General features: G+C 32.7%; 1 protein-coding gene across 2 annotated transcripts; it reads left to right on the forward strand.

The window, feature by feature from the left end:
- Nucleotides 1-5515: 5515 nt before the first annotated feature.
- Nucleotides 5516-9153, forward strand: LOC130983162 (inositol-tetrakisphosphate 1-kinase 1-like). 2 transcript variants are annotated; one of them, XM_057907348.1, is made up of 2 exons: nucleotides 5516-6590; nucleotides 6747-9153. In XM_057907348.1, exons 1-2 carry the CDS (start codon nucleotides 5784-5786, stop codon nucleotides 6930-6932), a joined length of 993 nt encoding a protein of 330 aa, XP_057763331.1. In that variant the 5' UTR covers nucleotides 5516-5783; the 3' UTR covers nucleotides 6933-9153. The 2 variants fall into 2 exon arrangements, with proteins under 2 accessions (XP_057763331.1, XP_057763330.1); XM_057907347.1 differs by having other exon boundaries at nucleotides 5517-9153.
- Nucleotides 9154-11889: the final 2736 nt, after the last annotated feature.

Consider the following 11889-nt stretch of genomic DNA (forward strand, 5'->3'; position numbering starts at 1 on the left):
GGGCGAAGTAGGTGAAGAAGGTGTTCTACAAGATTCTGATTGTGGTTGTATCAACTGGTGTGCAGTATGAAACATTTGTGATAGGGTCGGACGAAGACATGCAGGTTTTGTTTCATTGTCGGCGCAATTTTCTGGAAATGAGAATACACGAGTTGTATGCCAAGTTGGAAGATAGTGTCGACAGTTTTGGGGCATCAACAATGAATCCTTAGTCAACAACGGTGGGGTGCTTCTACTTCATTGCCTATCGTTGTACCTGGTTGTCTATTGGTTGAACATCCATCTGTTCCAGTTGGGATAGCTAGGTCACCAGGTTTGATTCCCGGTCTTTTAGGTGACGATGAATCGGATCGGGTTGAAAATGCGATGCGAGAGGATGATTCGGACGATGAGCCAGCTCACATCTTGGGGGACAATGACGAGGATACTCCTAGGAACCCACCAACACATCAGGGGCTATCCAATTCTGGGTCAGAGCATCACCTTCCACATTTCTCAATGCTGAACTTGGAAGCCGTCGGCCAGCAACCGGACATAAATCCCACCTTTGAAGGTCAAACAATTCACGAGAGAAATCCTTCTGGAAAATTTCAGATTGGTCAATATTTCCAAACTAAGGAGGAAGCTATGTTAAGTATTAAAGATTATAGCATTCATCGTGGAGTTGAGTACCGGGTGATAGAGTCAGATCATCTGAAATATCATGGGAGATATAAGGAGTTCGGAAACTGTTGCGCGTGGATGATTCGCATTACACTTCGGCAGTGTAAGGGTAATTGAGAGGTTAGAAGGTATAACGGACCTCACACTTGCTTGGCTACTTTGATTTCGAGCAATCACCGACAGCTCTATCACCATGTCATTTGTGCAAGGATCTTTCTGTTGGTTAGAGCCAATGCAGCGGTTACGATAGAGGTATTGTAAGAAGCTACTAAAATAACCTACAAATTCAAGCCTAGTTACAAAAGGTATGGATGGTAAAACAAAAGGCAGTTGCGCAGATATACGAGGATTGGAAAACAAAATTACTAAACTTCTACATTTCAATCTGAAACATATCTAAATGTATTTTACAACAAGTGAAAAATGTCCAACTTTTAAATTCATATATTCTACAATATAAAATTTAAAATAATCAAATACTAAACTTATACTTTTAAAATTTAAATCTTAAACTTTAAATACAAAACTACAAAGCTTATAATTTTAAATTTTAAGAATATAAAATACAACCATTAAGTTCTATTTCAAAAATTTAATCTTTAAATATTAAAAACTAAAATTATAATATTAAAATTTAAACTTAAATATTTAAAAGTTAAAATTTTAAATCTTAATTTTTAAATACGATATTTAAACAGCATCCCTATAAACCTTATAATTTGAACCCTATATCTCAAATATAAGAGGATAATCATTCTATTTAAACATTTGACCCTACTTTTAAATTTTATGTCTTAACTTTGAAATTCTAGACTGGCCAATCTTAAATTATGTATTCTAACTACTGCAATCCGAATACTACATTTTATGTTATATGAAATTTAATAACTAAAAGAAAACAAACTTACATCTTCGTTGATGCTGCCGGCAACGTGTACAACGTCGTTGAGTCAGTAAAGGCTGCGTTCGTCCGACGTGGGCCCGCGCCTAGCTAAATCCAAATGGCCAAATCTTCTAAGCCTTAAGAACTCTATCTTTCTCACCAAAATTTTCACTCTCCCTCTCTCTCAAAATTTTAAAATGGTGCAAAGTGAATAATCTGCTACTCCCTCTAGCGTATTTATACTAAAGCATAAACCGCTACACTCCTGTCGCGGTTTATGCATATTTGCACAAATATGAAGAAACCATTGGTCCCTTGTCGCAGTTTCTGACTATTACGAATCTCAACGTAAACTGCTAGGGAGATGTAGCGGTTTTGGAATCAATGGGACCCTATCGCGGTTTCTATAATTTTGTAAAAAATGCATTTGCGTATGCAATCTCCAAAAGTTGTAATCCGGTAAATTTGATTCCCAATTGATTTATTTTGATCATTTGCCCATATTTAAATGTGGAATTAATTAACTAAGCACTTGTTGTTAGAATATATTAGGATAAATTAGTTTTTATTATAATTATTTAACATATTTAAATATTTATTATTTTGATTTTCTTATCATTTATAAATACCCGTATATATTGTATCATTTTATACAACTTGAATATACATACAAATCTTTTTTTATTACTCTCTCTTACCTTTCTAACATGATATCAGGACCATGATATTCTCTTTGAAGAAGATAAATTTTTTTTTGGTGGAATCATCATATTTTTCACACTTTTTTCTCTATGTCATTTTTCTTACATTTTTGTCACTCTTTTAATATTTTTCACCTCCCAAATTAACTTATCCTTTCTATCTCGTGTCTTTTCAAGTCTAATGAATCAAACACTACTATTATCCACTACTTACCTATTCTCATAGAGAAACCAAATATTTTTCGTCATCCTTCGATATTTTACCATCTCTTCGCAGTTTGCCGCTTTTTCGGCAGTTTTTGGACAGTTCACTATCTTTTCAGCAGTTTTGTCTGTATTTTTCTTGCGGCAGTTTCGTCTGTACTTTCTTGCAGCAGTTCTATATGCGCTTCCTTTCAACAGTTATGTCTGCACTTCCAACAATTTCATCTGCACTCGTTCCATCAATTTATACAATTTTTTTATTTCGTAAATTTAAATAAGTTTTAAATTCATTATCACTTGAATTTGAGAAGAGATGTTAGAATATATTAAAATCAATTAATTTTCATTAAAATTATTTATTTTATTTAAATATTTATTATAAGATATTATGTTTTTATTATTTTAATTTTTTAATACTTAAAAATATCTTTTTATATTATATTATTTTATATAACAAACACACACACAAACTTTTTTTTATTGTTTTCTCTTATTTTTCTAACTCTTGTGAAGGATACTGAAAAAAGTTAACTACTTTTAATGTTTTAATATTTTTAATGTGTTTAATATATTAAAAGTGCATTAAAAAAAAAAAAAAACAATTGAAAAGTATTTGAAAAAATAAACTGCATTGTGATTTTTCTAACAATGAAAACTCAATTCTTCGCTACATTTTTTAAGCAAGACTTCTTTTCCCTCCATTTTAACCTTTTTTTGTGTATATAACTAGATATACATTAAGATTAACTGAAAGAAGCAAATGTATATATACATACACATTTAATAGTATATTATTATATTATTAAAAATAATTAATTATTGAATTTATTATTTAAAAAATCATTTAAATATGTGAATTTTATTAGATGATCATCTAAAATTTTTTATATTATAAGGGTATTAAAATTAAAATTCCTAAGATTAATTAAGCTCATTTTCATATACATTACTACATTGCTCACTGTATTTACAAAATTTAAAACGATCTTTATCTCGAAATATATGAACAATAAATAATATATATATATATATTATAATAAAAAAAATTAACAAAAAATAATTAAAATTATTTAAATATTAAATAAGACAAATTTTAAAATTTTTTTTGTCAGTATATATATAGAGATATATGACGCAAACATAATTTGTCCGTGTGAATTACCACCATCAAAGAATTCTTGTGTTGTTTTCCAGCCAAAGAATTTAATTTGGCCCTCCATTTGATGAATCTTAATTACGAATCTTCGTCTAAACTTTTGAAATTAAAAGATTGATGTTTAAAAATTATGTATGAGTTAATTTGGTATTAAAAGATTTAATATTTTAATTTGTTCCAACAAAACATGCGAGTCAAATTATTCTTTTATAATTTTTTAATGATGTGTTAATATTAAAAGTCAAGTGACATGTTAAAAATATAATATATAATAAATTTTATTTTACATGTTTATTAGTGACAGATTAATGAGAAATTAACAAAAGAAGAATGCTATACATATAAGTAATTTTAATTTAAAAGTAAAATTAATTCATGTTAATATTTTAAAGATTAAATTAAATGGTTGAATATTTGAACAAATTAAATTAATTTATACATTATCTTTTAAGAACCGTTTTTAACATTAACATATAAAATTAAGGGTAATTCACAAAAAAATACATTGAAATTATTTAAGTGTCGGACAAAAATGTTAATATATTTTGTTATGGATAAAGTTATTCTTAAATAATTTAAAAATGTGCAGAAAATATTCACTCGTGATAAATATTTGTTCTGAATGAAAAATCGTAATATGACTCACTTATAAAGATGAAAAATTCACTTGTCATCACGTGAAAAATTTTCTTTGTTACATTGTTTTTTTTTTTTTTGTTATATAACGTTTCAGTTTATAAACGTATATTTCTATCACGTTTTAAAATAATTTGATGATATTTTTATCAATAATAAAATTTAAAAATGTTTTTATCTACAATAAATAATTTCAATATATTTTTAATGGTTTAACTTAAAATTAAATTAAGAAAGTAGTAGGACCCTAAAAAGACGAAGGGGGGACAAAGTGTCGGGAGAAAAAGGTCCTTTTCTCTGAGGAGGGAAAAAAGAACCTCTCAATTTCATATTTTCATCCCGTGAATGGCATGGGATAATTCAAGATAGTGCACCGGGCCAAAGAGTGTGGAATTTTGAAGACCCACCTACAGTAGGGGTACCCAGCCTAGCTATCATGAAAGATTTTTTAGCTTCTTCTGGTGCAATTGGATGTTATAAAAATAGAAATATAATGTTAGGTAATTAATATTTTTTATATTTCAGTAAATATTAATCAATTCTGTATTTTTAATTTTTTTAACAAATTATGTGACAATATTATATCTTTTAGTCATATTTGAATAAAATAGTAAATTAATTAAAGAAAATAAATATTGTTACTAAGAATAATTTAGTGATATTTTTAAAATTTTTATAACTCCAATCTTAATTCATTTGAAAAGTAAAAAAACCAAACACTTATTTGAGAAAAAATATTTTCATTTAAAAAAGTGTAGATCACTTATCAATATAATTCTTGCATTGAAAGTGAAAATTATACACAAAATATTTATGCAATTGAATTTATTTTGTATAAACAATAATCAATATTTTATTTCCACTTTCTTCTCGAACATCTACATTTCCTAACACGGGGAAAAATGGTTCAATAAGAGCAATTTCTAACGCTATTAATTAGTCTAAGCTGGGAAGACCAAAGTCAAAAAGTCTCCGCACAAATAAAATTATTCCCCTTTAATTAATAATTATTGCTCCTCCATTGGAGTTAATCCTAGCAATGCACCCTCCAAATCTTATGAGGCTCTGACTTTGACTCTGCTGTAACAGTAATAGTATCACACAGAAACACACACTCACTCAATAATAAAGCGGCGCGAATCCACAGAGCGCACCAAGTAATAACGCCACGTGTACCCCGATCCTCTTCCTTTTCTTAACTAAGCCAGGTTATGTTATCACCCCACCCTTCACTCTAACCCTAGTGTATAAGCTATATATATCCACACCCTCGTTCGTACATATCCTTTTTCCCCTTTCTATTTTCCTCTTCTCTAGCTTCCTTTTCTGCAAATTTTTCTTCCATCGAAACGACGTCGAAAAATCAAAAGAAACAAAAAGAGAAAACCCTAGCCCTCTCTCGCCCCAAATCTCCAAAATCTCGCGCTATTATCTCTCGTTTTCTTGCGAATGCGATTCTTTCTTCGGCTCGCATGAGCCTTGCTTGCGTTCTTGCCTTTCTTGAGAATCACCACCACCAGCACCACTGAAAGGGATTTCAATGGCGGAAGGAGAAGAACGAGGAGGAGAAGGGAAGAGGAGATTCCGCATAGGTTACGCGCTCGCACCGAAGAAGCAGCAGAGCTTCATCCGCGACTCGCTCGTTTCCCTCGCCCGCTCGCGCGGTATCGACCTCGTAAGGGTCGACACAAATCTACCATTGTCGGAGCAGGGTCCATTCGATTGCCTCCTCCACAAGCTATACGGCGACGACTGGAAGCGCCAGCTGAGGGAATTTGCGGCGGCGAACCCTAATGCGGCGGTTCTTGACTCGCCGGAGGCGATCGAGCGGCTCCACAACCGGATTTCGATGCTGCAGGTGGTTTCGGAGCTGAGAATCGAGTGCCGCTGCAGCGGTGAGACATTTGGAATCCCGAAGCAGATCGTGATCTACGACAAAGAAACACTGTTCGACCGGCAGGCGTGGGAGACGCTGAAGTTTCCGGTGATCGCTAAGCCGCTCGTCGCCGACGGCAGCGCCAAGTCGCACAAGATGGCGTTGGTGTTCAGCCACGATGGCCTCAACAAGCTGAAGCCACCGATCGTTCTGCAGGAGTTCGTTAACCACGGCGGCGTCATCTTCAAGGTGTATGTTGTCGGCGAGCGCGTGAGATGCGTGAAGAGGAAGTCCCTCCCCGACGTCTCCGAAGAGAAGAAGGTCTCGGACGAGGTCCTCTCGTTCTCTCAGGTGTCGAATTTGGCGGCGAACCAGACTATTGATGACAGTTACTACGAGATGATGCATTTGGGTGATACCGAGATGCCGCCGTTGAGCTTTGTCACGGACATTGCTCGGGGATTGAGGAAGGTGATGAAGCTGAACCTCTTTAATTTTGATGTCATTAGGGATTCCCGGTATGGGAATCGGTACCTTATTATTGACATCAATTACTTCCCAGGGTATGCAAAAATGCCTGGCTATGAGGCTGTCTTGACAGATTTTTTCTGTGATGTGTTGTGCAAGAAAACCGAAGAGGATGGCACAGCGGGTGCCATTGCGGAGGAAAGTGCCGGTTCGGAGAGGTGTTGGCAGGGTTGTGATGATTCAAGGTCCATTGTGAGCGGTAGTTTTTGTGGAGATGGGGATGAGGGTAACCTTCAAGTTTCAAGTCTTGGCATGGAAGAGAAAGAGAGTTCTGTTCAAGTATGAGGATTTTTCTTTTTCTTTTTCTTTTTCTTTACTTTTTTTCCCAAACGAATAATGTGTTTCTCATATAATGCACTCTGTCATTGACTGGTGATTTTGGGTAACCTGAATTTGCAAACTGGACCCATTAACCAGTTGGTGGTTAGACATGAGCTGCACATTCTGTTTAGGGGTAGCCAGTTGGTACAGTGGTGGAATTGGTAGGGTTGTTTGTGCTAGTTTTTTAACCTCTTAACATGTATATTCCTTACAGCATTGCTCAGGAGATAGATAGTTCTCAAATACCTGAAGCTTTAGGAAAGTTGTATTTTGAGGCTTAAGTTCATGCTAGAAACTGCTTTACGTTGTTTGTTTTTGCATTTAATTCGATGCCTTAATTCTTCCTTTGATCAATTCTATCCTCGTTTTGGATTTCTTGATTTCTGCATTCACAATGATTGTGATTTTATCGTTAGTTGTTATAACCTACACTTGACTGATAGCTATCTTGTTTACTAAGTCATGATGTTCCTTATTATAAGAGATTGCTACTGAATATGCCTTAAAATGTGGTCAATTGCGGTTGTCAATTGTGGTTGTGTTGCTATTGCTAAAAAGTCTGGAAAAATGCAGCTGATGCAACGGCTACAATTGAGGTAATGCATATTGTCTAAGGTTGTGGTGCAGTTTAATTGGTTGTATGTGGGGTAATGCATATTCTATATAAAAATGAAATACTGATTATTCCGTGTTTACAGTGCATTTTCAAAAGTAGTGTGTTCTCAGTTTGTAGGCATTTTTGGGCTGAATCTGATTTACTTTTAGAATTCTTAATTTCTTATTTTCTGCCTATCTTTGATAAAATGCAAAGACATTACCTGATTAATAACTGTGATCTATTGGGAATTGAAGCAAATATGTTCAGCACCAGTGTCGTGCTGGGGTATAAATATATGATTAACAAACTGAATTGGACATTCGTGTTATTGGCTTACGGCTTTTTGGTGCAATTGAGATGGATTATTAGCAAAGATAGCCTTTTTCTCCAGTTGTTTTTGTTTGACCAAGTTATTATTATTTTCATTTTTGGGTAGCAAGCATTGAGTTTTGTCTACTATGAGCAAGAGATCTACCCAATAAGTGCTACTCTATGGTGATGCTTATTTACTGGTATTCTTCGGCTTGATATATTGGAAAGAGATTCTTGTTGATGCACATGATCAGTGGTTTTCATTTTCTTTTCCTTTCATAATTTCCTTATACTTAACCTCGAGTTTTATCATCTATTGAGGTGCATAATGTAGATTAGCAAACAACATATATTTTCGGATTTTGGGTTAGTGCATTGTGCTGTACTGAATCAACTCAGTTAAATGGAATTATATACTGATTTCACTACTAAGTTTACTACGTTCATATTAATATGCTGTGCAATTGATCAATAAGTAGGCACTGCTCAATGATCTTGATTGATAGAAGTGCCCATGGAGAAGTTATTAGGTACTGAAATGATGCGAGTGTAGTTGATCTTTTTTATGGTCCAGTGTAAGAAGCAGAAAAATAAGGTACATGATCATTTATATTAATCTAAAGGCTAATGGGTGCTTGCATGATTCTAAATTTTTCTGTGACCTGGTGGCTATGTGTCATGATATGTGCTTTCATAGTATGATCCATTGTAGTTCTTCCTGTGTTATCATTTTTACTTTATTTCTGTCGTCTTTTGAATGCTTTTTGTTATTTAACCTTCGATATGTAGGGAAGTTGGTATTGGTTAGCGAATGTAATTCTACACACTGCATTGAAGAATAGCGTTTTATTGTGCTTTGCTTTTGGTTTCACACTAGAACAATGTAAACTGGCTGTGCATCATAGTGTTCTAGCTGAGATTAACATTTCTTTTTTGCAAGTAAATGGGTAAGATAGCCCCTCTAAAATCATCCCCTAATATTTGTCTGAGCACTTAAGAAACCCAGCTCCCACTAACATGAACCTAGCAACTCATTTTCCTTGCTCGTCCCTTAACACACCTTGAGGAGGAGGATGCCATGCGACATGGATTTCTTGTCTCACCGCCGAGGTGTTGATGAGAGTCAAAAGTCTCCTTCTTCCCACCAGCATGTCACTAAGAACACTGAGCAACCTTGTATATTTTGGTTCACCGTTCAGCTGAGATTAACATGTTGAGAGGACCAAATCCTCTCCAATTAAATATTAACACAACAATACAAGATATAGTTTTTTTTTTTTTAGGACTTGCAATACAAGATGCCAAAGATAGAGGCCCATTAAGAGTTGGATTGTATACATGCTCTGGATATGAAAACGAAAACAAAGCGCATCCAAAAGAAAAGGAAAATCCAAATCTATCCACCAAAAATATTGTTGTGGGAAAGTGGTTTGGTTGCATTTTATTTTTTGTTTTTATTATCTGTTTTTCTATTTTTAGAATTTTCTAAAAACACGCAAGTAGTGAAAATAATAACTTTTTCTCCCATTTCTAATTTTTTCCCATAACCTTTTAAAATTCAAAACACAAACTAAATACACTTTTATTTTCCAATTTTCTCTAATTGCAAACATGCAATTGAATAGCAGACCAAAAATTGAAAAATGGCAGCAATTTGCGAAAAATCTCAACCAAAATTTTTGTTGATTAACCCGTACAAATGCTTTAACAGGATTCAAGCATCAGATTAGTGTTATGTTCATGTTTATCTGGCATTGATTTTCAATCAGTCAATCAAACTTATTAACCCAAAAGTATTGTATTTTTATACAAATGTACCCCATAGCAGAACACAATAGGAAGCCAACAAATCCAAACATAAAATAAAATAAACAAAATTCCCGTGAAACAAGATGCTATAACAAAAGCATTATCGTTTGAATATCACTCACTACAATGTTTAGTCCTAGTCTTATGCTTTAGTCGTAATGGTGTTTTCCTTAGTGTCTAAAACTATCTATTAAAAAACCACTTTTCTTCACAGTCTAGCTTTTGGAGTAGTGTTGAAGCCTTCATTGGTTTGGGATCTTCTTCTTTTGTAGGCAATAGTTTGATGATATTCTAATTTCATAGTTGGTATACTTGGAACACCACACAAGAATTATTCTCAAGAATGAACAAATTTGAAAGTCAACGAATGTTAAGTTATAATATTCTGGTTTTGTTTCGATACTTGATTGTTCAACTCTTAGCTTTTTGATAAATTTGATACACGTACGTTATACCTAAATCTAAATTTCCACTCACCCACCTCTAACAAAGTATCTGCCTACGACATTGATTATTTCTATTTTAACCGTATAACCCAAACTTAGTTCAATATTAAAAAAAAATGTTGCAGGAGTATGTGAACATGTGGACGCCATCGGTTGGTATACCTATTAACAAACATCTAAAAGCTTACAAGAAAATTCGTTAAGTGAATAAAAGAGAAAAAAATTAAATTTTTTTTAATCTGTATTTTTAATTAGTAATTGTTTTATAGTGAATTTTATCGAACCCTCTCTAAAATAGAAGGTAAGTTACTCCTTTAATTGCCTCATTTTTTAAAGTCTCCCAAGTCTTGGTGACTCAATTCTTGCTTACCAAGAACTAACAATGCTGCTTTGTATGTTTAATTGTCCAATTAAAACACACAATTTTTATCATCCCAAAAGAGGACAATATTTTGGTAATTTTTCATGCTGAGAACTGAATAGGTCTAATAAACTACTGTAATTTTGAAAAAATAAAACATAATTCGAAACATGATTACAATTCGACGATACAATAAAATTTGAATCTGATAATAGAAGTAACAGAATGACGCATAAATAGAAATAATCAAAAAGTTATGAATTGATACAAATGATGCACAATGTTTGTATAAACCTTTTAATATATTTTATATTTTTTATATTAAAAGTTATTAATAAAAAGCATACAAAAATATAAACAATTTATTTTATTACAATATAGAAGATATACAAAAAAAATTATAAATAAAAGATATATAATATAAACATCATCATTTCTCTTTTACTAATACGTTTCGGGAGGACTTTGTGAAGGCCAATGCGTTATCACCCTAATCACTAAATACTAATAAATAATCATCAAAACTATTGTAGACTAATGCATTGCCAAGTAAGGTGACTCTGCTAAACTAACGAGTGTTCAAGTGGAAACTGCACTTCAACATATATTGTGAATCTTTTAATTAATTTCTATAAAAAACCACACTTTGCATATTAATTATTATTCAATATTAAATGGATCACAGTTTTATTAATGTTCATATTATATCTACCAATAGATTATGATCAATGAATCTATACCATATATATGTATCTCAGAACAATAAGGTACACAACATAATTAATTAACCCATTAATTTTTACACAGAATAGAGGTCATATATAGACCATTAGAGATCTGACAGAGTATTATAAGAAATTGACTTTCTTCATATATTAGGTGAATACCGTTAACAAGGGAAAAATTATATATTTAATAGGTTTTACTTGTATTACATTAAAGCATACCTAACCTACCTTTAGGGCAGTAACCTTTTCGACGAAGTTTGTGTTCATGCGTGAGGAAACACGTTACTAACTTGCTTTCCCTTGCTTGTAGTTTTTTTTAGAAGATTTTCAAGTGTACAGTCATACCGGTGTATCAGTGATTTTTAACCGTTAATTTTAATTATATATATTATATATATATTTTATAATTAAGATGAACGATTAAAAATTACTTAAATACCGATATGACGGTATACTTAAAAGTTTTTTAATTTTTTTAGTTAATAATTTTTTTTGTTCTCTTATAGGTAGCGTTTGTTTTGAGGTATTGGGACAGAGACCGAGAGACTGAAACTCAGTATTATGTTTGTTAGCTCAAAGACTGATACTAAAATTTTCGTCTCTATCCTTAAAATTTCAGTACCTCCAAAAAGTAGGGACACGAGGGACTGAAATTTTTAGAGACGGA

Source organism: Arachis stenosperma, chromosome 5 (genome assembly GCF_014773155.1).
Source record: "Arachis stenosperma cultivar V10309 chromosome 5, arast.V10309.gnm1.PFL2, whole genome shotgun sequence".
Classification (NCBI taxonomy): domain Eukaryota; kingdom Viridiplantae; phylum Streptophyta; class Magnoliopsida; order Fabales; family Fabaceae; genus Arachis; species Arachis stenosperma.

What these genes read in the sequence shown, in the direction of transcription:
- LOC130983162 (XM_057907347.1), top strand. Translation starts at nt 5,784, where the DNA reads ATGGCGGAAGGAGAAGAACGAGGAGGAGAAGGGAAGAGGAGATTCCGC.